Source organism: Scatophagus argus, chromosome 4, assembly GCF_020382885.2.
Source record: "Scatophagus argus isolate fScaArg1 chromosome 4, fScaArg1.pri, whole genome shotgun sequence".
Classification (NCBI taxonomy): Eukaryota; Metazoa; Chordata; class Actinopteri; family Scatophagidae; genus Scatophagus; species Scatophagus argus.
Genome location: NC_058496.1, coordinates 15059504 through 15087349, shown reverse-complemented (window position 1 = coordinate 15087349; position 27846 = coordinate 15059504). Strand labels below are relative to the sequence as shown.

The 27846-nt window shown below is 41.3% G+C and overlaps 1 protein-coding gene across 1 annotated transcript in view; it reads right to left on the bottom strand.

Annotated features, from left to right (window-relative positions):
• The window catches only part of si:dkey-215k6.1 (transmembrane protein 132D), a 233795-nt gene extending 214921 nt beyond the window's left edge, over positions 1-18874 (bottom strand). Inside the window, exons 1-4 of the mRNA XM_046385383.1 lie at positions 18772-18874; positions 6564-6781; positions 4994-5152; positions 2870-2975 (exon numbers count right to left, since the gene is read on the bottom strand). Coding sequence (XP_046241339.1) covers positions 2870-2975; positions 4994-5029 — 142 coding nt within the window. The 5' untranslated portion in view covers positions 5030-5152; positions 6564-6781; positions 18772-18874. The remainder of the gene's footprint in view (positions 1-2869; positions 2976-4993; positions 5153-6563; positions 6782-18771) is intronic.
• Positions 18875-27846: the final 8972 nt, after the last annotated feature.

Here is a 27846-nt window from a genome sequence, read left to right as displayed (position 1 = left end):
CACTCCGCAACGCATCACCACCCCCAGCTTGGGACCATCCTCAGCCCAGATGAAAGACACACCCACCTCACTGTCTGATGTTGTTATCTGAGGATGCGGAAGGTACAGGCAAAGAAGACAGCTTTGGCTGGATATTTCAAAGAACCACAGCCTTCCAATATTTGTAAGCGTGAGGGACCATGTGAAATCGCTAAATCGAAAATGTGACAGATAGAGGATCAATATGCTGCTGCAGCAATGGACAGTATGAGCAAAAGAATGTGGGGTTTTTAACATTAAAGCACGCAAATCTGTGCTAGTAGACATCTAGAATAAAAACACGGACCTGAAAATGAGCACAATAAGTCCCGTTTAAGCATTACAGATGACAGCTTCAGTATGACACAAGAGCATACACATGAGTACACACACACACACACACACACACACACACACACACACAGCAAGTGACCATAGGGTCTACACACCTATTGTAAATACAAACACACACACGCAACATGTGACCAAGAGAATACTGAAACAGTGGCACTGGGAAAGATACTGCACTAAATTTGGCAGTCACACAGAGAAAAAGAGAGAGAGAGACAGAGAGAGAGAGAGAGAGAGAGAGAAAGAAAGAGAGAGAGACAGAGCGAGAGAGAGAGAGAGAGAGAGAGAGAGAGAGAGAGAGAGACTGTTGTTTTGCAGAAAGGTTAGGGTTTTGTTTTGCTTTTTGTTTTTTAACAGCCTTAGGTGGCCATTACACCATTAGAGCCAGGGCTCCCCAATGGACAATAAAAACTGTTAAACCACAGCCAAGGTGGAATGTGCATTATGTGTGTGTGTGTGTGTGTGTGTGTGTGTGTGTGAAAGAGAGAGAGAGAGAGAGAGAGCAAGAAAATAATGATACTACTGGCCATCCTAACTACCCGTTGAGCTGCAGAAAAGAAGTCAAAGTACTGTTGGGCAAAAGGTACAGACAGAAAACAGAAATAAAATGTAATTTCAAAAGAGAAGAGAAGAAAGACTGCTCGGCTGATTTCATCTTCTGGTTACTCAGCCGTTTTGTCGGGCACAGCTGTTTTCCGGCGCGTCAACCCTGCTCGCCAGTTTCCTCTCCGGTCGGTGTGCCGTGCGCCGCGACCACCGCGTTCCGGAGCGCACAACTCAGCCAGTGTGAACTGCCCAGTGAGCCGTGAGTGATCGGAGCTGATTAAAACACATACGCACACAAGCGCGAGCGCACACGCACGCACGCGCGCGCGGACGCGGACACAGAATGCACTCTCGGGAATGTGATACTAATGCAGAAGGACTGTCATTTGTGTGGGGAAAACCGGGGGCGGACAAACGCGCACTCGGAGGGCTTCAAACCCAAAATATCAGTCAGCCTTCTCATCTTCTGCTTCCTCTCCTTCGTTGTTTCTCCCGGGAATAAGTGGGTGGTGGAGTTACCCGACGTGAATTTAGAATTTCTCAGCCCTGATTTAGTGTTGTTCAGCAGTGACAGAGAATCGCCATCTGCGCACGCTGTTAGCCATCTATGAATGCAATAATCTTCTAATGTTGACTATATAAAGCCTGGTTATACCGTGCCCTGTGGGGTTTTATAAGTCATGCAGCACAAATAAGATTCATATAAAAGCCATTTAAGGAGTTCTACTACAATGAAGTCCGGGCTTTAGACTACACAGGTGACCACACAGGCGAAATCTTGACCTTTCTCTCTTTCCGTTCAACGCGGGCTATTTCTCTGACTTGTAATTTCCCTTTGAATGTTTAACACGGGGAGACGAGTGGGGCCATTACACGTCGTTTTTGTTTCCCCTCAGCCTTCTTCTTCACTGAGGCTCATGAGTGAATTCTAGGCGGGGTGAAGGGACAGATGATCTTCCTTGGATTTAAAATGACCTCGCGTATCGTAAGAAAACCCCTTCAGATCACCTCTTACAGCTGGCGGGACTTTCCATCTCCTAGCCGGATTCCAGGAACGCAGGGGTCATGCGCACGCAGAGAGTCTCGTTTTGTCTTCCAAATTAAAAAAAAGAATAATAATTGCATTTTTGTGGTTAAGACGCTGTCGCTAGGTCTCTCAGTCAAAACCGAGACCTCAAACAAGCACACGGGCCGGACAGCCGCCGACCAGCAGGGGTTCGAGTGTCTCGCATGCCACCAGTTAGTACGCATCTGTCATTTGACGCTCTGGTTTAGTCGATTACTTATTATTCTTCACACACGCAAGGATGCAGAAGGTGTCAAGGTGAATATGCGCTATCGATCGTCATTTGACTAAGAAATGTGAAGCTTGTTTTAAATTTCCGGAGCGGTGTTAAAGTGTTGGCAGAAATAAGCTCAAGTCTGCTGTCACCACATGGCAAACACGAGTTTCTTAGAATGTCAGGACTTGGTGCAACTAGTACCACCCATTAACACTTTTTTAGCAGCGACGAACAGCCTGCAGCCACATTAATGTCTGTGAGGACAGAGAGGTGGGAAAAGTGAGTTGAGTTTGGTTTCACTTCATCTACATCCCTGCTGCAGACCATTTCATCCTCCAAAGCGCATACTGACGCACCGAGGAAAGGAAACGGCTACATGTCATACTATGCCACGAAGCAGGGTGCCTTAGTGACGACAAAAGTTACATTTTTTATTGTAAAATAGGAGGGGGAAACAAAAAGGTATACAGAAAAATACTCAGAGTGGGTGTGATATTCCCACTCCAAAGGAAATTAAACGACAACTAGCCTAATGGCTGAAAGCGATGACATACCGATATATTGTAAAGCTTCGTAGGCATCTTTTGCTTTGATGGTGCCACGGGTTTTTATTTTTCCTACTTTTGGGTAGAACGACAGTGTTTCAAACTGTCAACAAGTTCTCGACTTACCTTTCCACAGGAAAAGAAGAAACATCGTCTTCCAGAGGCGACAACCCACCGGCGCGCCTCGTCTCCAGACCGTCTCCATCCCTCCTGTCGGTAAAAATCTCCGGAACTGTTCACAAAACGGATAAAGGGGGATCTTTCAATTTTTTTGAAAAAAAAAATCTCTTTGCCTTTTCCCCAAACAGATCACTACCACATCGGTGCCATCAATAATCTCGATTTGACCAAACTGCTCTCCCGCTGTGCTTGACCTAAGACACCGCGCAGATGAGATTTGGAGTAAACTATAAATCCTTCTGGAGTCAGTAATAAATACAAAAGAAACCCACAATGGGCAATTCCTTGTCAGACTGGCTGGTTTTATTATCCTCCCCCCCAAAAAAAGTCTGTGTCTCCTTCAAGCCAGAACCGAGAATGAACCCGTTTTCCCCCGTGGTGAGCCTTTTCCACCGGTGCGCTCCTCTGTTTCGTGTATCCAAACCGGACAGCTAAAGATGAGGAAACGTCAGTGTCTCTCTCTTCATCACACTTTTCCTTTCTTCAAAAGTTTATACAGACAGAAAGAGTGGACGAAGAACTCCCCCCGCCCCAACGAATTACAAAGTCCACTTCATAGGCGGGTTTGAAGGAACAAAACTGTCACTTAGGGCTCAGATATTAAATAAAATCCAAATTAAATTCCGCTCGGGCAGCAGTTCCGTCCGCTCTCCTTTTCCTTCTTTCCCCTGTCTATCCTCTTCTTGCTGTGCGCGTTATGTGTGTGTGTGCGCGCGTCTCAACTCTACTTGAGAGGCTATACGCGGGATGGAGGGAGGAGAGGACAGAGGAAGAGGAGGTCTGACGCCTCCACCAGCCGGCAGAGGAGAGGGAAGAAGAGGAGAAGGAGGGCCAGCGGAGGCTGTGGGGCTGAGGAGGGTGGGGGTGAGGGCGGGATTTGGGGATTTGAGTGACAGTTAAGCAGCCAATGGTGGGTGTAGGAATGTATTTTAGATTTTTTCCTCCCAGTTTCTTTTATCCATTAGGATTTCTTTATATGGTTCATTCTTTATTATATTTACTATTTTTCAATTTTTGAAAAGGGGGGAGGGGGGGGGGGGTACGCCACAATTAAAGGAACTTTAAAAACAATTTTTCAAAATAAAAGAAAGGGAGAACAACTAACTTTCACAAAAATAAAAGCCTTCATCGACATTAACAGAACGAAACACCTGTAGATCAGTCTATAGGAAACAGGTTAAAGGTTGTTCCTGTAAGCTGGAGCTTTTGACAGCGGAAAGACTAAAACGCAAGTCCAGATATAATAGTTTAAGATAACTCACAATAAGAAGCCAATTTCTCTGTGTGTTTAATGTGTATGTTGGCGTGTGTGTGTGCGTTCAGGGGTTGTTTATCATTTCAAAGCTCCTGTCTGCATTATTCATACAAAGACACATGCTACACCTGTTCTCTCTGTAATCGATAGACGCCAACTTCGCACGGCGGCTCATGTGTACGCACGCACACGCACGCACACCGCATCCGCTTCCAGTGACGTGTGACAGCTTGTACAACTGCAAAATGTGATACACCAGGCACCTTGTAATAAAACTCATTCACTTTCTACTGATAGGACGTGTGTGTGTGTGTGTGTGAGTGAGAGAGAGTGAAAGGCGGTGGGGGCTTGAACAAGCCAGAAGAGGAGAGGGAGAACATTAAGGTCTTCTTTGAGTCCGAGACGATATTTCATAAGGCAGCGTGCCTGGTTCCCTTTGTCAGCTAAATGTGTAAAAGCTAAAGAGATGACATTGTGACTTATTGAATTGCAAATCAGTCCGTCGGCGGAGGGATGGGAGGATTTCCGGAGATGGAGATACGTGAGCCTTTCTGCCTGTCTGTCCCACCGCCTGTCTGTTGGACTCGGCCTGTGCAAGAAGCTAAGAAGGAGCGACAGCCCCCCCTAGCGTCACATTTAAAGATGAGACGTAATTTAAAGATGTGGCATTCACAGAAGAAGACCCCCGCCCCCATACATTCATCCCTCATCTGTCTTCAATTAGCACTATATGTTATTGTCATCACACTTGCCTCGGTGCATTTATTAGATGTATCCCAAGTTATTCTTCTGTCACTTCCGTGCGTTCTCCTCACTGTGATTCCACCATGTGAAGTCGACTGAGCCTGCATGCTGTTTTTCCACTTGTCCTGTTTTGTTGCTCACTCACGTCCCCCAAACATATTTTCCTGGCCTCCCCAGTTACAAGCCGACCGCTTCCGTCATCCTTTAAGGCCTAGGCGACTGCCATCCATCTGTATTGTAGAGCAGAACCAAATCAGTACATTTTATATTACTATTTTAATTTCCCTCCATGACTTTTCACTCAGCACAGCATTCCCCGAGAGCTCAGTTTGAAAGAAAACTGAACTACTCCTCTTGGGGCAGCCACTGAAGCAAGGCATGAGTTCAGCAAGAACGCAGTAAAAAGTAATATTTGTACGAATACAGTGTCTATGTACCAATGAGGCCCTTATGGCTGTTATTAGGAAATTTGAAAAAGGAAAACAAAGAACTGCAGATAATCCCCCATACTGTGTATCAAGAGACAAATAACAAAGACTTAATCTTTCAAGGTATGATTAAAAAATAACAATCTGCAGATAAAAATATCGAAAATCTGGCTCATATTTGCTCTTTTCAGCATATGACCCCCCCCCCAAAAAGAAAAGATGTCAATGCCCAACCCTTTTACTCAAGACAATTTGATACCAACGTATCATTTTCCTTCTCCCCTTTAAGGTTATTTCACTTGTCACTATTAGAGGAAGCCTGGAGGCAGCAAATATTCATTATATCACAAAAAGGAAGGCATTCATCACAAAGATTGCATTGTCAGTAACTCTTCAAACAGCCTGTAATAGATGATATGTGATAAATGAAGAATAATATGCTTTCTAAAACTGATTCTAAGTGTCACATGGCCTGGTTACTGTGCTTATGCACTGCCAGACTGACCACAGACACTGACCTGTTCTACTTTTGCTCTTCAGTCAGGATGAGCCCCATGCAGCAAAATTCCTTAATTATAGAAGTCCCACTTTTTCCTGCATAGTCGCCGGACTTTTGCTGTACTTTGTATCCATTCCCTAGAGGAACTATTCAAAAGTGTTGCTCTAATTTTAAGACCTGTTTAAAAGATGGGTGACAGAGTCTGGAATAAACAAGCAATACAAGCTGAAAGTAAAGAACGTTGTTTTTAAATATAATAACAATAATAATTGGTGACTGAATACTGAAATGCTGTACCTGATGCTGGCAGCAGCTCAACGGGGTACACTAAATTGCCATTGATTTTACAATTTATCAATGCAAAGGGGACTGTTGATTGGAGGGAAAGTCATGCCGGGTTGTATTTCAGACAAGGACCTACTAGTGTGAGCAAATAAAACTTGTTGAAATCAGATGTATTGAAGAATTAAAAAGGAAAACGCACACCTGCGAAGAATTCATTTTCAGTTGTATGAATCAGCTGCACATCTTTCCTTCATCAGGATGTGCTGAGACACTGAATCACAAAGTCACCACACATTTGACCAAAGCTGCGTGTGCGAACGTATTGAATTCATTCATAGGGTTTGGTTAACTTCAAAATCTGTAGTAATGTAAACACTATTGCAAATATGCAGAGCAGAATATATAATGAAACGGCTTTTCACTCCTCACCTTGAAAAGCACTGAACTCTGAGCACCATCACAACAACATGAGTCGCTCTCTCTCTCTCTCCCGTCACTGTCAGCCTGTTGCTGCACTGTGTCCCCCCTGAGGTCATGGTGGCCGTCGCTGCTCCCATCTCAGCTTCTCTCCCTATGGCTCCTCAGTGATGAGATGACCTGTGCACTGCAAGTCACTCCACATCTTCTGTCGCAGGCAGAGAACTCGTCTGTTAAAAAGAAAGCTCATATCACTCTTATCAGCCATGTACTGTTGGAAGATTACTTCCAAAATTATAGTATTATTCTTTTTCTTTTCCCAAACCTCCTAAATCTCTGTCAATATGACTTTAATTACAAACAGTAGAATCATATGATACTTGTCCTTGTCTCTTCGATCATTTAGAAACTGGAAGGCCAAGATCAGCTGAAGTTGAATAACTGCTTAACTGTTCCTTCTTGACAACAAAAGCACCAGATGTGCTATGAGAATTACTTTGCAGGAGCTCTGAGCCATTAAGCCATAAAGATTAAGAACCATTTCTTTAGATCAGTGCCTCACATACCTTTCGAAAAACACAAAGCCAGGTTTGGTAAAATCAAATACTTTGTCCAAGAGAGTTTTTAACGAAGCACATGCTGTGTGTTCAATTCAATTCAATTTATTTATGTAGCGCCAAATCACAACAAAAGTTGTCTCATGACACTTTCAGTTAAAGCAGGTCTAGACCAAACTCTTTAATTTAATAACAAAACCCCCATGAGCAAACACTTGGTGAATGTGGCGAGGAAAAACTTCCTTTTAGAAAGCAGAAGCCTCGGAGCAGACCCCGACTCAATGTGGGCAGCCATCTGCCTTGACTGGTTGGGTTGTGGTGGGAGGACACAGAGAGAGCAAGAGAGTGTGTGTGGGGAGCGGGGAATACACAGGCAGAGACGCATAGCAACGGCAATAACAACAGAGTATTGGGATGACAATGACAGTATTAACAATACTAATTTTGATAGTAGTAGTAGTAGTAATAATAATAATGTAGAAATATAATTGTCAGTGTCAAGCAGGACAGCGGCAGGAGGTCTGATCCATAGGAACCTGCCAACGGTCAAAGTTCACCTTGTATCATGTAGAGACCCAGCAGACGACGCAGGGTACAAACAGGTACTAATCCACATATGTGTTCACTTCAGCACCCGATCTTGGGCAACAACACAGAAAACTGCAGTAAACGAATGCCAAAGATAAATTTTTGTCACCGTGACGCACAAGAGAACACTAAAATGTATCTATTATAATCCCATGGTTATGTAAATGCTTCCTATGCAGGACAAATATAGTCGTATGTTATATCCTAATTGGTCTGTGAGCATTTCATACAGCCCTCACTGTGTTTCCTGGCTTTTCATCATTTCATTAAAAAGAAGCTTGAAATGGTGAAAACACAATGCGTGAATCGGAAGATGGACAACACAAGCGCGCATTTAAATATTTTACTTGTTGCAGTAGAATTATCATCTTTGTGTGAAGTGTGTGTGTACTAAATTAAAACATATTGCAAAAACAATTATGTGTAAGTGGCTGCTAACTTGGCATGTAGTCATGTAGTCTAAAACCACTTGGCAGGGCTGTGTTTTTCAGTCCAGTACGGTCGCTACAACTTTGCAATAACACTGCTATTGTAAGCCATTTGGTTTCCGCTGATGTTCATAGTTAGTATAAATGGATGGAAGGGTAACTTTGGATGAAAGTGTTCGCTATTTAACAAGTTTGTCACAACCTTAACAGCAATGATCACATCACGTATGCAGGAATGCGATGTGAACTCCACCTCGCTCAGAGAAGAAGATGTGATGCTTTGTAGTTAGCAGTTACAATTATGCACCACTCCACTAGAGTGCTACATACAGGAGACATTTCTAAGCACTCGGAAGGGCAAGGAGAAGTGGTGAGACTGAGAGAACTGTGATCCTCAGATACTGATCTTGGGTCTGAATCGGTTTGTGTGCGAACACATGAGAGAAAGTGGTTTGTTTGCTGCTGCAGATATGGCTCTCATCTTCTCTCTGTCAGCACTTGAATATAAGGATGAAAGAGAGAGGAAAGCGATACAGATAGTGTTCCTCTCACTCAGGTCGAATGGCTCTTGTAAAAATCCTGTCGACAGCTTCTTCAGACAAAACAGTTTAGTCAGAGGCTGGAGGAAGATGGCCACTGACAAACAATCTCTCTCCCTCAATCGCTCTCATATATGACTGTTTATGCCCAACCAGTGTGTAAGGAGGGCCTTGTGTTTCTATGCAAGCCATACTGTGCATGAGCATACTTCAGTGTGTGAAGGGTGTTGCTACTGCATGTCTTGTAATGGTGCACAGAGTCAGTCAGTGGCAGAGGACGCCTTTCTGTCCCACTACGACTGGTTTCTGTTGCACAGCAAGACCCGCGTCAGGCACAGTAAATCAGAGGGGTAATGTGCATCTGTAAGGCAATCAATAACTGTGTTGCATTACTCACTGTTCCCTTGTTCAATTTGAATTTGGGGACTGACACGTAGCTGCACTCATAGACAAAAAAACAAACAAAAACGAGACAAACGTACACACATGCACACACATGCACACACATTTCAGTACACTTAAGAAACTGAACCACACAGAGAATGAAATTGACCCTTCTGAAGATATCACAGATGAATGCCCACGGCTGGAGAGATGACACTTCAGCATGCACACTTTATACATACTGGCACAAATTGTCATGCACATGCATAAACACACACATGAACTGTGCACACATATAGACCGTGTTTAGTGTCACTGCCACACACGCACGTGAACACACCCAGATGCGTTTGTGTCCGCTATTTTTGTTTTCCATTTATGTTTCTCTCCCTCTTTGCCTTATTTCTTTTATCTCATTTCCCCTCCACCTGCCTTCGCCTCCCCTCTCGTATCCCTGCTTCCCTCCTCTCATCTTTCTCTCAGCCAGTAATAGTCCTCTAACTTTCCTCTTTACTGGGTTTCATGGGGAGAAGGAGATAGAGAGGAATTTTACACAATGGACTTCCATCCATTCCTCATGAAAATGGAAGAAAGCTTTCAAGGGATGCTCTTAATGTGTAGACAAAGGACTTAAAGCTGACTTCAGGACATTATAGTCACAAAAGCAGATTTTTTATTTGTGCATTGTGCCCTTCTGGACTGCTTGAATGGAGAATGGAGGGCTTTTCTGCTAAAGTCTAGCATGTCTGTTGAGTTGAATCTCATTTGTGCAATTTCATAATCCAGAAAAAGGCGACAGAGATTGTGTGTGTTTGTAAGAAATGCTCTGTCTTACATTCATAAGATTAGATGCATTCACATGAACATCAGGGCAATAGCCTTCTAGATGATTACTGAGCAAATTACAGTAAAATCAATGACGCATCCCAGCAATGATTGCGGAGGCAGGTAAGATCATTTCTTTTTCATTCTGCCCGTTAAATAAATTTTCTGTGATCTTTCAGTTGAAAAACCCCTGGTGCAAGGGTTTCTTCTGACCTCCTGGTTATCATTACCGCTTCGTCTATGCTATGTTCCTGCAAGTCATAGTCTTATCCACAACTATGCGGAAGTGCTGTTGAAATGGTTCAACAGAACTCCTATTTTTGTCAAACCAAACTTCTTGACATTGTACTGCAGCACACCTCAAAGCTTTATCCCGTCTAACTTCTTCTCTGACTGGAATCTATTTCAAAAGACAAATATTAAAACTGCAGTGTGGAATTTTTGTCTCCCCCTTGTGGGCATGATAACAATTACACAAACATCATCAATGCGCATAGAATGCCGTGGGCTCCGCCATACTCTTAGTTCCTGTTGCATGGCGCTCCTTGCTGCAACCTACCCAGTTGCTTATGTTGCTCACCCTTCTGCTCTGGCAAACCAATCTTTACTAAATCGAATCTTTGCTGGTATACCACTAGCAGGAAATTCGGCATGAACAGCATATTTAAAAACCCTGGTATATTACCTAATATACCAATACGTAATTAAAATTGTGTGAACTCATTTGGCAAGGGCTTGAATTTAATGGATGTTCATTTGTATGAAAAAAATCGGAAGCTCAAGGTTTAACTCGAATTGGCCTCAGAGGATAACGCTCTGTCTGTAACAGCCATTTCAGTAAAAGGTTAGATTTAAGTATTTCTGCCATGACGGTGTGGTCCTCTTTTCTCGCTTGTACAGCCTCCGTCACCATGAACACACACCAAAAGCAGCCTGAAATCAATTACAGAGAAACCTCGAGCCCCTCCCCACTTCCCCTCTCCCTGTACAGATGTAATTTACTCGCCCACCGTAAATCAATGGAGACAAGTGGGGCTAATTTAGACCATTTGATGTCAATTTGGCCTTGACCCTTCCCCATCACACACACAAACTCACCCACTAACACATACTCGCACGCCACTTAATGACTAGCCACACTAGAGTTTATTACGCGGAACTAAGAACCACCTCTCAAACACACGCACACACAATCGCACTCATGAACATGTGCAAGAGCACTCTTCTTACTGTTTCACGCACACACACACACACACACACACACACACACACACACACACACACACACACACACACCATGATGCAAGTCATAACTCGCAGCTCCACTGTCTAAGATTTCCATATTGGTTCTGTCAGAGATGATTTTGTTTACAGGGTCCTTTGGATGAAATAACAGCACTGGGCACTATCAATTACTGTGAGAGAGGGAGGAGAGCAGGGGACAGAGGGAGGAAAGGAGGACGACGACAGGAAAATGGGGGGAAGAAAGTGAGAGAGTGTGTAGAAGATCGAGAAATGATGGAGAGGAGGCTGGGAAGGGAGGAGAAAGGCTGTAAGGTGGGACAGAGCGGAGGTGACGGGAGGAGATAGGAGGACGGAGCCGGAGTGAAGGATGGATTTATTTTCTGCACATAAGTGGCCAAAGCTGAGCCCAAGTTATCTCTGCCCTGACCAAGGTCTGTGAACCAAGGTCTGGAAACTATTCAGCAGTGCACAAAAGTCACCAAAACAATCATTCACGCTCAGAGAGTGAGAGAGCGAGAGAGAGAGAGAGAGAGCGAGAGAGAGAGAGAGAGAGAGAGAGAGAGCTGGGCACTCTAAGCTGGGATGTTGCCAAAACTGAATAAGACAGACATCAAGGCATGAATACTGTGCATTATAAAAGCATTTCTTCTCAAGTTGTTTGGGATTTGTATGCAGATGACTATACATTAAAGAGTGCATCTGTTATTACTTTTGTCTTTCATTTTCTTAAAAGGAACAATCCATCTTCAAATGAAGGCAGTTCCCACTACATGTGTATAGAACAGACCTCCAAAGCAAAACTACAGTAAGGACAATCAGGATGACAAAATTATAGATACATGGTTAGCATATAGGAAGAAGATGTTGAGCAGCAGGCCAGCAAACAGACCTGAGCCACTCAACTTCCTGTCCACGTCTCTGCTATCTATATCTCCTGTAGAACAAAGATCTAAATATCTGGAAAGAGGAATCAACTGTTACTTTGGGAAAGGAAGGAGAGAGAGAGAGAGAGAGAGAGAGAGAGAGAGAGAGAGACGCCTGAGTGAAAAGAGAGGACAAGATAGAGAAAATCAGGGAGAATGGAGGGGGACAGAGAAACACAATCACACATCCATGCTTGTAGGACTCAAACACAGGGTTAGAGAGATACAGTGGTTATCAGAACATTTACAGAATTCTCATTGGTAGGATAAACATGGATGATAAGTACTAGCATGAAAAGGGACCACGATAGGAATAGACCCTGAAGTATGCAGACTTTATTTTAACTTTAGGGATAGACAGGAGTCCTGAAAAAAATAAATGAAAACACACCAGTGGGGGATTGAATATGAGTATGTAGTATGTATGCATTTTAAGCATCTAATGAAGGTTTGTACTGAGGCGAGTCCTCACACTACTTGACTGGACACCAAAGCCTTGACCATTTTACATAATGGCCTCAAGCCACTCGGCTGCCCCTCTGACTTGAATGCCAGCAGAGCTCATATACCCCATGCTTTATGCGTTTTTGTTGTTTCAGATTTTGACACCAGATTTTGGAGGCACCACTGAGAGGCAGAGCTGTGCATCACTATGAGAAGCTTTTTAGCACTTCAATGAATAATCCCTCCAGATTCATGATATCATTTTACAGATATTTCTGTGTTCAAACTCTCGGAAAATGCTCACGGGCCCTGCTGTCAGCAAGTGTTGATATTCACCATGAAGCTTGCGGGTGTTTGATTTCCATCTACAGCTGCCTGTCTTTATACCAGCCTGAGTGTCAACCCAACTGCGTGGGGATATTGGTGTGTGCATGTGAGCCCCAAGAAAGTGCCGCTATTGGACAAACAATTCAGCGCAGATGTAAATAAGGATCCTGGTGATTACTCAAGCATTCTTCATCCTTCCACACACTCGCATCCTTCCGCTTCTAACATGTAATATATGCACTCACAGACCATACAGGCTTGCTGACACCGACAGGGGAACTGATATTCCCAATGTGAGTTTTTAAATATTGTTGGAATGACAGAAACTTCTAACAGCACTCTCCCCTGCAGGTTTCCTTCCTCATCTGCAAATATGCAAACCTTGTCAAATTTGAAAAAATAAGTTCATACCATCACAACATAAATTCCGCTTGACTCTACCTTTGTCTGTTATTCTAACTGTCTGCCTTCAACAAGACCCGATTCAGGGCATGTGGCAAAGAAGTTGTAACATTTTGTGCATGTAAAAGATCTGCACAGTTGCAAAGGCCAGAGTCTGCAACAAAGGGAGGTACTTTGAAGGGAAAACATGGGGTTCATCCTAACAAGACCCCTCCTCCAACTCGGGACCATCCTCAGCCCAGATGAAAGCCACACCTACCTTGCTGTCTGCTGTTCTTACATTAATACAAGAAATGTACAAACGATATGGCTGGATATTTCAAGGAAGCACACCATTTCAGCATTTGTAAGTTTGAAACTACTGGATATATTTTTAACCAGACAGGGCCAGTGTAAAGGTAAGAGCTGAGCACAGGAACTGACCTGTTGTTAGCTGCAAGACACAACACAAGTCTTCATCTATTCCCATCTGAACATGTCCAACTGCAGTGGACTAACTTTAATAGATTGTCCCCACGAGGACTGAAAAACCAACTGACTGTATGGGTATGTGTATTTGAATCCTTATCTATGTGTCAGTTTTAGTATTGACTGCATTATCAGCCTATCAACAATGGCCGTGGCTGGTACAAACTCAAAGATGAACCAATTCCCACTGTCTGCAGGCTCTAAGTTTTGCAATGTGTGCGCAGGTGTTTTTTTGAATACTGAAGCTTGCTAAACTATTCTAGTCAACACCTAAAATAGAAAATATGAACCTGAAAATGAGCACTTGTGTCCACCTTGATCTTTGTTAATGAGCTTCGGGGTTTCGGAGGTGGTGAAGCATGTGATTGCCTGAGCGTTGGCTACTTGATCACTTTGTGTGTGAATGAGCTCAAAGCTCTCTGGTGTTGGATTTGTGGTGAAACATCATTTTGAAGTGTGGCTGTGCGTACCAAAATTTTAGATTATAAGAATTAAGTTAATTAAATAAAGCAGTATTAAATACAACCCTGGTTCCAAAACAGCTGGGACATTGCATAAATGTAAATAAAAACAGAATAATCACTTATAAAGAGACTGTTTATGAACAGCTGTTTCACAGAACATGAAACAAGTTGTTGGCATGAAATTCAGAATATATATATGTTTTCAAAAATATATGCAGTTGATCAGTACAATGTTAAATATATTGCCACTGTACCATTTTAATTTGAGTATATATCAAGAAGGATTTGCAAAAAAAATTTTTTTTTTTTTGGACATTACACAGCATTCAAGCTTTTTTGCAAGCAGGGTTGTACGAGCAAAAACAGCAGTTAGATCATGTTCTGCACAAAGAAAGACAAATAAAAAGGAAAGTAGAGTTTCTGTCAACCTTATAGTAAAAAAAAAGTAATTGTAATATTGATAATTATAAACATCTCTCAGTGTTAATACATTGTTCATAAACGCACAAAAAAAACCCACAGACAAATCAAATCACCTTTGAAAACAGAGAGAAAGTCTGAGAGAGTGACACATCACACATTTCAGCATATCACAGATGTACACATTCAGCTAGATAGCTTTCACTTATCCAAACACAAACACACGCACACACACAAACACACACCCAGTGTCCTGAGCTGGAAAGCGATTCAAACAAACATCCAATTTACTGGCCAGATTACCCAGGGGGGCTCGCTGTTTGCCACCTGAGAGGGGATGGGAGGTGACTCATCAGGAAGATGCTAATATCAGTTTTTGTACACACACACACACACACACACACATACACAGAGACACACACATAAACACACAGCAAATATTAATTCTCAACAGAAACCTGCTGCAACTGGCAACTTAATTACACTCATTTCACTGTGATTGTCCCCCACGGGAACACAAACACACACAGACACACACACACCCCTGGCTAAGACAATTTGGCCCTAACACTCTGAATTAAGGATATTGTCATATTGGATCATTTCCCCTGTGTGTGTGTGTGTGTGTGTGTGTGTGTGTCAAACTAAAGCTGCAATTAGTAGCTGCAGCGACACAATGTTATTCTAACAGATATTTTTATTCTTTCTGTCAGCGGTAATTCATGACACATTTTATACATTTAAGTTATACGTTCCTTTACAATGAGGTACTCTGACTCACTGTTGACAATTTACGCTGGCAATACGCTGAGATGAGGTTTTGCAATTTACCGTCATTCTCTAATTCCACCTCATTTCAGTCTGATTCGCACTTTGACATAGCTCTTAATCACAACAACAATCTCAAAGGGCTTCGCAAAAATAAGGGAACAACAACAACGACAACTTTAACTGGAAAAATAAAGGTATTTTGGGGAAACCTAAACAGGAAACAGCCTTTCAATGAAAATAAGTGCCATTGGGCAAATTTAAAATAGCTGATACAATTAGACATAAATAAAAAGACAAACAAAAGGGTGAGCATATGAAATGGGAATCAAAATTTTTGCAACTCCATTTCCAGACAAAATCTTATATTGCACAATTTTGGAAAATCTAATTTCTTTCTGTTTTACTCTTTAGCTGATTAGTTAAGGAGAAATTCTATTTGTGTAAAAGAAACTGTAGGTTATGCAAAAACCCTTAACCATTCATGGATATGAAAACAAGCTTCTGATGGTCAAGGCTCATCATTTGTCCTATCGATTGGTTGCCATTGGTGGTACAACATGGCGGACTATCTGAAAGAGGATATGTCCCCTAGGTGGACATGGTCTCATCCTAAGGTAACAAAAACAAAATGATTCTTGGTTTTCTAGACACTAATGAAAATGTGAGTATTAGGCTCAGTTTCTGCCAATGCATCCTCCAGAATTCAACACACTTGATCTTTAAGCACTGTTGTCACGTCATTCAACAAATTTATCAAAAGAAATCATTTGTAACAGTTTTGGAAAACACAAACACAAACGATTTCATCCTGCAGATAGGAGCATCAGATCAGTCAGCTCAAACATGTCCTTGGACATGGCAAATGATTTATTTCGTTGTTAAACTTGGGGAACCTGTTGGTTTAAGATCTAACACAGTTGTTTTAATATAGCTGAAGCACAGCAGCTATGCGAAGATGAGCTTGTGCCGAATACCTGAGGTCAAGCTGCATTTCACCACATGCCTTTAAACAACTCCCACACAGTAGATGCAAGTTTGTCTTGTTAATAAAATCAAAGTCATCAATGGCCACAATTGCAAATATTGTTTTTTTAATGTTTTTTGTCTCAATAACAGGAATTAATTAGTCATTAGTTTAAGAAAACAAGCTTTGTTATCTCAAGATAATGAAGTAATTAACCAATTATCACGAGAAAACAAAAGGTTGTTTCCACTTACTATTTGTTTATCAGAGATCAGCCTTGCCAGCTCGCATAGAAGCCAACTTGACAACTGCAGCAACTGATTTAAGCTGTAAATGCCAGATCCAAGAGTACCCACTACTGATTAATATGTCAGACTGATTCAGTTATGAATGCTCCGCTATGCTGAAGGCTGATCAAGGGTGCAATCATATAAACCAGTCACTCATTTTTGAGTTCTCCATAATTACTTCATGATCGAGAAAACAGAAGGTGATAAATTCTTGTTGTCTTGAGAAAATCTGCACTGTGTTTGTGATAAGATAAATCAGTCTGTTATCACAAGAAAAAAAGGAACTTGTTATCTCCAAATAAAGGCAGTCTCTGTTTCCATAGAGCTCCGATCCTACTCTGAAGCTCTTGAATAGTGGGGTAAAATGGTGAATGTTCAAACAAACCTGTGCTGAGCTGAAATGTGTTTTAGTGTCTGCAGTTCTTTCAGTTTACTTTTGTGCTACAAAATCCCATTGTATTCTTACACAATATACACCAAGTATCAGGTCCTCGTTGTCTGGCCAATTATTCACACTTTGTGAGTGTTTTGGATTTTTTTTGAATGAAGTTATTCTGAACTTTTTTGGATCCAAAAGAGAAAATAAGAAACAACAACAAAAAAGACATACAGATGGAGTTAGAAAGTAAACAAACAATAAAAAGGTAGAGGGACAAGGAGACTGAGTGAGATGAAGGTATACAGATAGAAACAGAGGCAGGCAGGCAGATGGAGAGAAAGGGTGAACAAATAAGAGAGAGATCGCAGTGGATGGATGCTGTGATAGCAGTGAAAGTGAGCAGGACAGAGTTGTTTTGAGCTGGTTGTTTGGACAGATGGCTGTCTGTGTGCTAATTACAGACTGAGTGCCTGACACTGTGAACACAATCAAAGAGGAAACTAGCTTTATTTGTTCAGCTTCACCCACACATAGGCACACATGCAAAAAAAGAGATGGTCCTACACACACCAAACACCAATGAGAGCAGTTTGCCAGTGCCACACAGAGGGGCGAGCAAACATACACAGAAACACACAATTATACACACACAGCAGGGGACAAAGACACTCCATGAATGCACACATTTATCAAAAAAAATGCACAAAGCTAAATAGCCATGCTTGGTACAAATGCAGGAGGACAACCAGTCCAGACCACACAGACCTTCTCATGCGTAATCCCTCCTGTAAAACTCAATTTTGATCCTTTTGAAAAGAAGCTTCTGAGCTACATTAAGTCATCTCTGTTCACTCTCTTTTTAACTTCTCCTTTAACTTCTGTTGCACACTCTATTATTCGTTTCATCTGAATATTGCACAAAGACAACTTGCCAAAACAAGCTGACTGAATGGAACATGTGATTTTCCTTCAAGATGCCAAGTTTTGTCAAATGTCCAAAAAGAAAGAGTCGTGTAAATTGCCAACCCCTGAATGCACACAATTTGGGAGCTTCTTAAACACAATGGCTGACAATGTCCCAGGAAACAATCCAGTCACTACAGAGTGCTGAAATGATTGGTTGCAAGTTAATAAACTGCATGTTTGACAATTTATTAATTGTCATCCATCAAAATTCCCTCTTGTTAAATGCAAGGATTTGTTCTTGAATGAATCAATAACAGTCAGCTGCTGCTGCAGTGCACAAACCTATCCTCAGACCAAGACTCACAAAAAACACAATATTTTTAAAAACACAACATTCATTCGACAAAATTCATTCAGTGTTCATTCACTCAAATGACTGCTGTGCAGGTCCCAGTTGTGTTTGCTTCTGTAGAAAATGAGCTATCACAAAGAGGCTGACACAGGATCATTGGAAGGGTTTCAGGTTAGCCTGTTTAGATGAGGTGCTCGTATTAATCACTGCTATACTGTCTTGCCTCTGTAGCCTGTTCGGTAACACATGGGAGTGTTATTTTGTTGACTTTGATTTCATTAATTAGTTCTTCTGTGATTTAATGTATCTACTGGGTTTTTGGCTGAGTGGTCAGTTCATAAGTATGACCTCAACAGTTTATAGTCAACCAAACTATCTCATTCACCATGGACAACAACAGGGGACACTTTCACAATAAGCCATACCAAACCAAAAGCCAAAAAGGGGAACCCATAGGGCAACAGACTGTTTCCACCTTTTACATATTGACTTACAGGAATAGAAACAGACATTAAAAATAGTGAAAATGATTGGAGGCTCTTACTGTCAGAGGAAATATTGATGCTTAATCTGGGAATCATCTCCTCTTGCTGAAAAACAAGCTCCTTCCTGGTTTATTCAAAATGGCTGGTTCACTCACACAGGTGGGACTGATGAAACCTCTGCTCAGCTTAGAAGTGGGTGGAGCTCTGTGTGAAGAGGAGGGCTCAAAATGCATGTACACGAATGAAGAACCTATTTGACTTCAATTGACTAATTTTACTCTTCTATGGTAAAGATACTTCAAAAAGACAAACCTTGACAGTGTTGTTTGAGATTTAAATAGACTAAAAACATGTGTATGGTGTTTTCTTCCTCCTCTCTTTTCCACCTGTCTTTCTTCTCACTCTTCCCTCTACCCTTTTCTTGATCTCACCTCATCTCTCCCCCATCTTAACTTCCCCTTCCTTAATCTTTCCCCTCTCCTTCAGATGCCAAACTTGTTGTGTTTGCAAACCACACAATATGTCCTCACATCCCTCCACAGCTCAGTCACCTCCGAGCAGCCTCATTAGCACAAAACATAACGAGTGGGACGCTAACGTGCTTAACGAGAGCCTAACGAGGTGTTGGTGTCTGTCGTTACGGTGGCGCCTGGTCACACCTCGTCAGGCAGCCATAGAAAACAAGGTGTCAGGCACCAGATGTTCCATTCACTTTTCTTTTTGTTTTTTGTTGGTTTATATTTTTCATCTGGAACTTAGATATAATTGAATTTTAGGTAGTTAAAAAGGTTGGTAAACATGTAAATTCATATTAGAACAGTTGTAACTTTTGTATGTACTGATTTCAGCTTTTGACACTAGCCTATTTTTTGTAACAATAAAGTGGTGACATTGATTTTGACGTTTGGTTCGGTACTGGAAGACAAACAATTACCGTAAATAGTTTGTGTTTTATAAGTGAGTTATTCCAAATAAATTGCATTTCAACGAAATCCAATTTTGACTCATCTTGACACTAAACATAGAGCCCGGTACAATAACCTTAGCCACTAAGAAAAACAACAAAAAGTATAAGGAAAAAAAGAGGCCTGTACTAACAACAAAATATGGTTGCAAAAGTTATAACAAAAAATTAAGCAAGCAGCGAAAGACAGCTTTATTGTGACTGAACAAATCGGCCAAGTGTTCCAGAAGGTGCAGCTTTGAAGTGGTTGTAGGAGCCACATTCTATTTGCTTATATTTTTCTTTTTTCTTTTGAGAGAGTGCGCCCCCTGCAGGAAGCATAAGTGCAAACCTATAAATTGGAGTGCATGCAGCACAATGGCGGAGAAGGCAGACCAGCTGACACTCATTTTGCCCTCAGCCAGTCTCAGCCCTTCCGCAGCCCAAGCAGAAGGCCTGCTTGGAGCTATTTCTTAAGATTTGAGCAGTTTAATTACTTCCTTTTTTATTTTATATTTATTTGAAATAAAACAAATCAACGACATCAACTATCCGTGGGTTCATTTCATTTTTTGTTCTTCTCTGGGAAAGCTGTGAGTCAATACCAACTGTCTGCTCTCTTCAAAGTGGTGAGAACAAAAGGGAATATGAAATCAGGCTATAGGAAAAGCTGTAACCCTTTATTTTTGCTGCTACAGTGGTGTATGCTGAAAGTATGTGTAAAATTGAATGTCTATTTTTGCTAGACTTTTTGCTATAATAAGTAGATACATTTATATCCATTTACAACGGACCCTTTGAGGGCCGCCAAAGTGCTGATGTCTCCTGGGTTAAAGCTGACTTTGACACCCCTGTTCAGAGTCTTTTTTCAGTTTGCTGAGTCAAGTCTAAAGTCATCATATACGGGTGTGGATTGAAACAGAAATACATGTCAACGAGGACAAAGAGATTTAGGTGATTGAGGCAGGGAAAACCATGAGTGCACTGTCTGATAAAAGAAAGCCTCCTCCACCAGGTTTTAAATAAAACTGTTTGTGTGTGTATGTGTGTGTTTAATGTATAGAGGTGTCTGGGACCCAGCTTTCACCGCCATCTGTCATCCTGTCCATGGCGACACAACAGGGTCACGACGAATATATTCACCCTTCTTCTTCTTCCTTTTCTGTGGATTTGGAGATCTGAGCTAAAAGCACTCTGTTATCATCATCATCATCTCTTTACATTTAAACACATGAAGTGGTCTAACAGCCCATCTCACACAAAACATGAATGAATATTTATAATGCGTCATGATGGATTATGCCACTAGGCGTGACATCATTGATTCCGTATGTTCAGCATTAATAGAGGCAGAAATATATAAAAAAAACTACACCTTCACTTCACATTGTCATCAGTTATTGCGTTTCTCGCTCCAAACTGTCCCTCTTTCCTTCTCTTAGCCTGCTCCATCGTCATCATCATCATCATCATCATTGTGCTTCAATAAAACAACATATTTTGTTTTCTTTTATAGGCATCCATTTCTGCTTCCGTAATTGCTTTTTCAAAGAAGTTGGTAAAACTTTTCTGTTACTGCATAGAAGAACTTATTCATTTTCATTATTTGTTTTTGTTTTTTAGTGAATGTTTGCTGGAGTAAGACGGACCATTCTGTCATCTGTCTGACTTCGCGACAAGCTCGACGCTGACAAGGCCGCTAGCCTGGCTCAGATTGAGCCGGTAATCCTCCAGTAAGAGTCGTTAAACCTCCACAGCTGCGGCAGGCAAGCTGCCACCTGAAGACAGCTGGCCTCATGCCACACACATGGAGAGACACACACTCACACACACACACACACACACGCACACACTGAGATGTGCATCATATAGAAAAACAAACATTTCTATCCTTATTTGTCTTTGATCATGTTTCTTCTGCCTCTTTGTGTGTGTTTGTATGTGCATGCATTTTACACACACACTTTTTTGTTGTGTTTTATGTGATAAAAACACTCATGAGGAATCCCACTCTTTGCCCTAATTTTGTGTGCCTGTTGGTGTGTGTGTTTGTGTGTGTGTGTGTGTGTGTATGCAGTTTAAAGAGAGAGAATGAAAGACAATTATAAAGGTAGATGATTGAGATTAGGGGAATAAGGGCTCATCTGATTATTTATTCATTTATGTTACCAACACACAGGCTCATAAATTCATAGACTCCCAGACCAGAAGTGCACCAGCTTGCTATGAATAATCAGTGTCTGTGCATGCGCGTGTGTGTGTGTGCGTGTGTGAGAAAAATTCATATGTGGGAATGGTTACTGCCTCATGTAACTCCACCCAGCAGAAAACATGCACTCGTGGGACAGGACATTTTGTCTGGTGTGTGTGTGTGTGTCGGTGTGTGTGTCGGTGTGTGTTAGTCCGTCTCTGTGCACTCTTTCCTCAGGGATTCAGAGGGCACTTGTGTTTCTGAGCTGAGAAATCAGCTCAGTGAAATGCAAAAGGTAAGGTCCAACAGACCACACGCACAAACTCCTAACCTCAGTTCTTGGCTCTTTTCATTTTTCACTCAAGCTTCTGTGAATATTTATGTATAGGATTTCCTTACGATGGACAAAAGCAGCTTATTATCATAATGCCTCCCTTTCCCAGTTTCCCTTTTTAGCATGGACACACAGACACAGCACTTCCTTAAATGCACCTTAAATACACCATGTTTTGATTTCCAGCTTTATGGTCCGACAAATACAGATAGTGAAACAGAGAGATTGTATGCATGCAGGCATGCGTTATGAGAGGGGGTGTTCATCAGTCTTTGTTAGGAAACTTCAGGTAGCATTTGTATCTCTAATTAGATGTGTGTAGTTTCAGAGTGTGTTTGGAGCAGATAACAAATCAGTTGATTAATGAGTCGATGAGACATGATTGGATAAATTGACAGCAGGATAATGTGTGATCATTTTATCAGCCAGCTAGTTACATCGGCTGCTTTGTTATTCAGTCAGTCATTCAGTCCAAGATCCAGTTGGCTTGTCAATGAAACAGCCGGCTGATAACCAACCAGTCACTCTTGATTTATTCCGTCCCCCACAGAGGTTTACTGAAATAAACTGGCACTAGCAGTTCAGATGTATGTTGAATGTAACTCAAGATCACGTGGTTGTCTAAACAAGAGACAGAACTCATCCAGCCATGTCTTCATGGACTTTGCTTTGTGCACTGGGTCACAGTCATGCTGGAACAGAAAAGGGCACTTGTGGGTTCAGTATTATGTTGGACTTAATGGTTGACTGTCTTCTTTAAACATGATGAACCCTCTTAGCTGTCTGTTCGACTGTGCAATAAACAGTCAGAAATAGAGTTGCTGCTCAAGGTGTTTTCTGTGACTACACATGGACTTTTGGACAGGTAGCAGTAGATGATGTGGTAAACTGAATTGAATCTTAAGCTGAAAAGCTTCCAAAGGTCCACTGTGTAGCGTCTTGTGGTGTCTAGATGTGTTGTTGCATATTGCAACCAACTTAATACCCCTCAACTCTCCCTCCCCTATGGTGGCTGCTAAAAAAGTATGAAGCCTGGATAAACCAAGCCACAACCCTTTATTTAATTTCATTTTGCATGCTAAATAGTATCAAGCAGGTAACCATGGAATATGAAACTGTGCAGTAACAATGCAGACCAAAAAAGATGACTTGACAGTCCCCACTGAGAATTAACGCTGGACAAATCAAATTGCAAAATAAGGAGTGCTAATTACATTTAAATTGCTATTCATAGTTTTCAAATTGTCACAGCAACACAAATATATTCGGTGACCTTGTGTAATAATATACTGGTATATTAGTAATGCACATCTACATCTTTCATACTAAATACTAATACACCAGAGGAGCAGGCAAGACAGCCAGAGCTCACCCAAACTCTCCCTCAGGCATGGAAACATCAGCGTTAAACATTAAAATCCTGGAAAAACCTTAAACCCTGCCTTCATGCTTCTCCTAGCAACCCCTCCTTCCCTGGCCCCTCTAGATCCAGCCTAGTCTCCTTGGCTATTTCTGGGCCAATTAAAGCTATTCCTCTGCCCAGTGTTCGGATGGCCGAACGGAGAGGATGGCCTTCAATATAATCCTTGGGAGAGGAGGATAAGGATAAAATCACAGCAGGTCATTGAGGAAAAGCGGGGGAGATGTGTGAGGTACACTGCATGAGAGGCAGGTAGAGACAGGAAAAGAGACACATAGAAATAAACTCTCCACACTGTATATGCCTCCTCCACCAAGGACAGACTCTTTCAAATGTGTTATTTTAACAATAAAATCCAAAGTTTTGATTCTGCAGATACATAAAGTTAAGATCATGATAGACACACTTGGAAACTATGGTCAGGTGGGAGAAAGTACCTAAGAACAATTCTGAGGTACTTGCAGTTTAAATGAGTATTTCCATTTTCTGGTGCACAACACTACATTTCAGAGGCAATGGTGTACTTTTTACTCCTTAATTTTTTCTTTTTTTACTACATTTGTCCAGTATCTTGAAGTATAAGTTAGTTGGCATATTCAGATTAATAATGCTGACTATATAAGTATATTTTGATGCTTGTACAGAGTGAAATGAGGAGACAGAAGCATCCATGTTTATCAAAATAGTGGCAGACAGCACACTTGGGAACAGGTCACTGTCTCGCAAGTCACAAGTAAGAGTCAAGTGTTTGCTCTCAAGTCTCGAGTCAAGACAAGTTTCATGTCATGTCCCGACTTTGACTTTTGAGTCCTAAACAAGTCATAATGCTCCTTCATCAAATCTAATGCCATTTTAACAAGAGAGCTTCAACTAACCATTCTGTGTGCAACTTAAAGAGTCAAACAAAGTTGGAAATCTTGCAATAGAGCATAAAATTTAGTGGCGACAGCGGTGCCATCTCACGAAAAACTGAACTTAAATTGATACCAGAGCTGTCGTTAGCCGTTTATTTGCTGAGCCTTTAATAAGTTTCTGTCAGCTGCACACTTATTAGCATCAGCCAAGATATGAGAGGTCCATGAAGATTTCCAGGTTCCCAGGAGACACTGACTAAGACAGGAAAACACTCCCGGCTGATGATGCTTTAGCCCTCTTTAATATCTTAGATGGAGATACAATCGATCCACGATCCCACTCGGAGTGCTGAGGTGAGGATCTTCCCACAGCGAGACTAGATGTGTTACATAAAGCAGATTAATATCGCTGCCATATTTAGAGTTCCAATAATGATTTCTCAGCCTAATTTATGAGACCCTCAATAGTGCACTAAATGTGTCTGGTCGCTACAGTAGCATTAAGTCTGTCTCTGTCTCAGGGATGTCTGTATGTGTCTCTGTAAGTGAAGGTGAAAGTAAAGTACACTCTTTGGACAAAAGTATTGGGACATACCTCTTTATTGTTGAATTCAGGTGTTTTTCAGGGGTTGGGCTCCTGACCTCAACCCCATCTAACACCTTTGGGTTGAACTGGACAGGAAATTGTGAGCCAGGCCTTTTTGTCCAACATCAGTGCCTGACCTCACAAATGCTGCATATTGTTCATATTGTGTGTGTGTGTGTTTGTGTGTGTGTGTGTGACACAAAATCATCTGATTCTGTGTCAAACAATAATGTGGAATAAGATAAGTCGAGTGATAATAAAGAGAAAAGGTAAGTATACTCACCTCATATGTATTTTATAAACACATAAACAAAATGCATATGAGTTTCATCATATTCATATATATATAAATATATTATGCTGGTACAAACAGAAGCAAGTCTGTGAAAAATCATGTTGGTTTTTTTTCTTGCTGCTGTCATACCCCCTTCCCTTCAATTTCATGCAAATCTGCACATCCTGCTCAGCTCAGTAGTGACCAAATGGGGATGCAACTCTCATGTGGTGCAAACATACTCACAGACGGACAAAAGCTTATACAAGAATGCAAATGCATGCTCCTGAACATGATCTGATAGTATGGCAGTTAATTTTGCATTGTTGCTTGAAACTGTCTGGAATTACTGGAAAGTGAGAAATGGTGTGTTCAGCTGATATAGGGACATATTAGCTGTGTGACACTATTTTGGCAGTACTGCCTTAAAGCTCATACCAAAGCAGCATTACTCAAGCAAGAAATAAAAACTGAACGTGATCAGGAGTATTTTCTTCAATAATATTAAGCCTTTTAGGTCGTTAGAATGAAACCATACCACTATAACAAACCAGAACCATGGCAGTAATAAACAACAAAGCACAGAGTAGATGACACCAGAGCAGAATAGAAAAGAATAGAACTTGCATGTCTATCCATAATGAAAGAAAAAAGCGTTCTGGGTTTGTGGCATATACACACACTCTATGGTTATGCGTTTGTGCGTTTGTGTTTGCACACAGTGTGAGCAAATGTAAAGTGTGTGTGTGTGTGTGTGTGTGTGTGTGTGTGTGTGCGCGTGTGTTTAGACAGTGGGTCAATATCAAGAGTCAAGCCTTATCCCTGTGTAATCCAGCAGCCCTGATAAAGGTGTTTTCCTGTGTGAGTGTGTGTGTAAGTGTATGCATGTGAATGTGTATACACACACACACACACACAAGTCAAGGACACATACTTTATCCTTGTGTAATCCACTGACCCTGATAAAATGAAATGGAAAGCAATATCTCCTATTGGTTGGTGTGCATTATGAATTCTTTTCTCCTCTCTTGCATCCTTATGAATGTGATCACACAATCAAGGACACAAATCGATGCAGATGTGGACTAAACCGTGGGAAACATCCACCTGATTCTCTCCTTGCACTTCAGTCTGAATAATTAACATAGTCTTCAGTGAAGGTCATCTTGATTTTCTACCTTCAGGGCCAGTTCATCTGTTTACGCTCTAATGCTTTCATTTTTTTTTTGCAGGTTAATGGGAAATTGTAACAGATTGTTAAGGTTTCCCAAAAGCAGAACTCTTGAGACCAAGAGTTATGTAAAAGCAGAGTCTTTACTGAGAATTTTAGATGAACTTGAATATTTACAAGATCTTCTGGAGTTACTAAATAACACCGGGTTTCTGACTGGATGGATTTCCCACAACGTCTGAGGAGAAAAGTGAGTGCATGTGGCCTCGAGGATTTTTCAGGAAAATTGGTAGGTCTCACAGGAGTATACTGAAGACAACAAACCAGAGCAGAGCTGGACAGACTCAGGCAAGCTGGTGAACCTGGGCACAGGAAACAAGAGGTTCGAGGGAAAATACTGTGCAAAAGGCAAAAGCTAACACAGATTCCATTAACATTGTTTGATGTTGTATTAAGCCGTCTTGAAAGTTACTCACTGTATTTCAATAATCAAACACAGCCTAAATGAAGTCCAATTTAAGAAAATTATAAAAGTTGTTCATCTCTATCATCAGTCTAGAAAACATGAAGTCGTGAAATGTGTACAGTTGATGTCAACCACATAATGTAGTTGCTATTGTCGTAACTTGTTATGCTAAGATCCTCATCTACGGTACTAATGCATGGTAGGATGCTGTCAAAGATTTTTATTTTTGTATTATACAACATTTCAAATTTAAATTCAGTTATTTTTAAATAGGACTGTGAACTACTTTTTGCGTCTAACTTTTGTTAAAAAAAAAACTATACTTTTCTCCGGAGAACTGTGTAGCTTTGCTGTAGTTTGACTTTTTTTCATTGTGAAGGAAGTGGCAGCTTAGAAAGCTATACTTTAAAAAGTTTCTCCTTAAACACTGCCTTCCCTCCTTCCTTACCACTGGGTTTTTTGTCCCATGGTATCCATCCATCCATCCATCCATCCATCCATCCACCTATCTGTTTCTGTCTGTCTCCCTTGGATGAATCCAACTCTATCTGTCTGTCAGTCAAATGTGGAGTCTCAGAAACCACTGATCCGATTCTGACAAAACTTGCAGGGCACCACACTCAAAAATTCCAGGTGTAAAATGTACTCGAAACAGCTGGTGAAGTGGATACAAACACAGTTTTCCACATCAACATTATGTTGTACCGTATGTATGAACTATAGTCTACATAAAACAGCTTTGTCAAATGAACTTTAGCACATGGATCAGTGGAAAGAACTGCCAAACAAACTACTGGAAGGAAACTCATTAAAAAGTATTTCTCCAGTAGTACATTATAAGGATAACAGATAAAATATGAACACAAAAGTGCATATAGCAAACAGTACATCCACA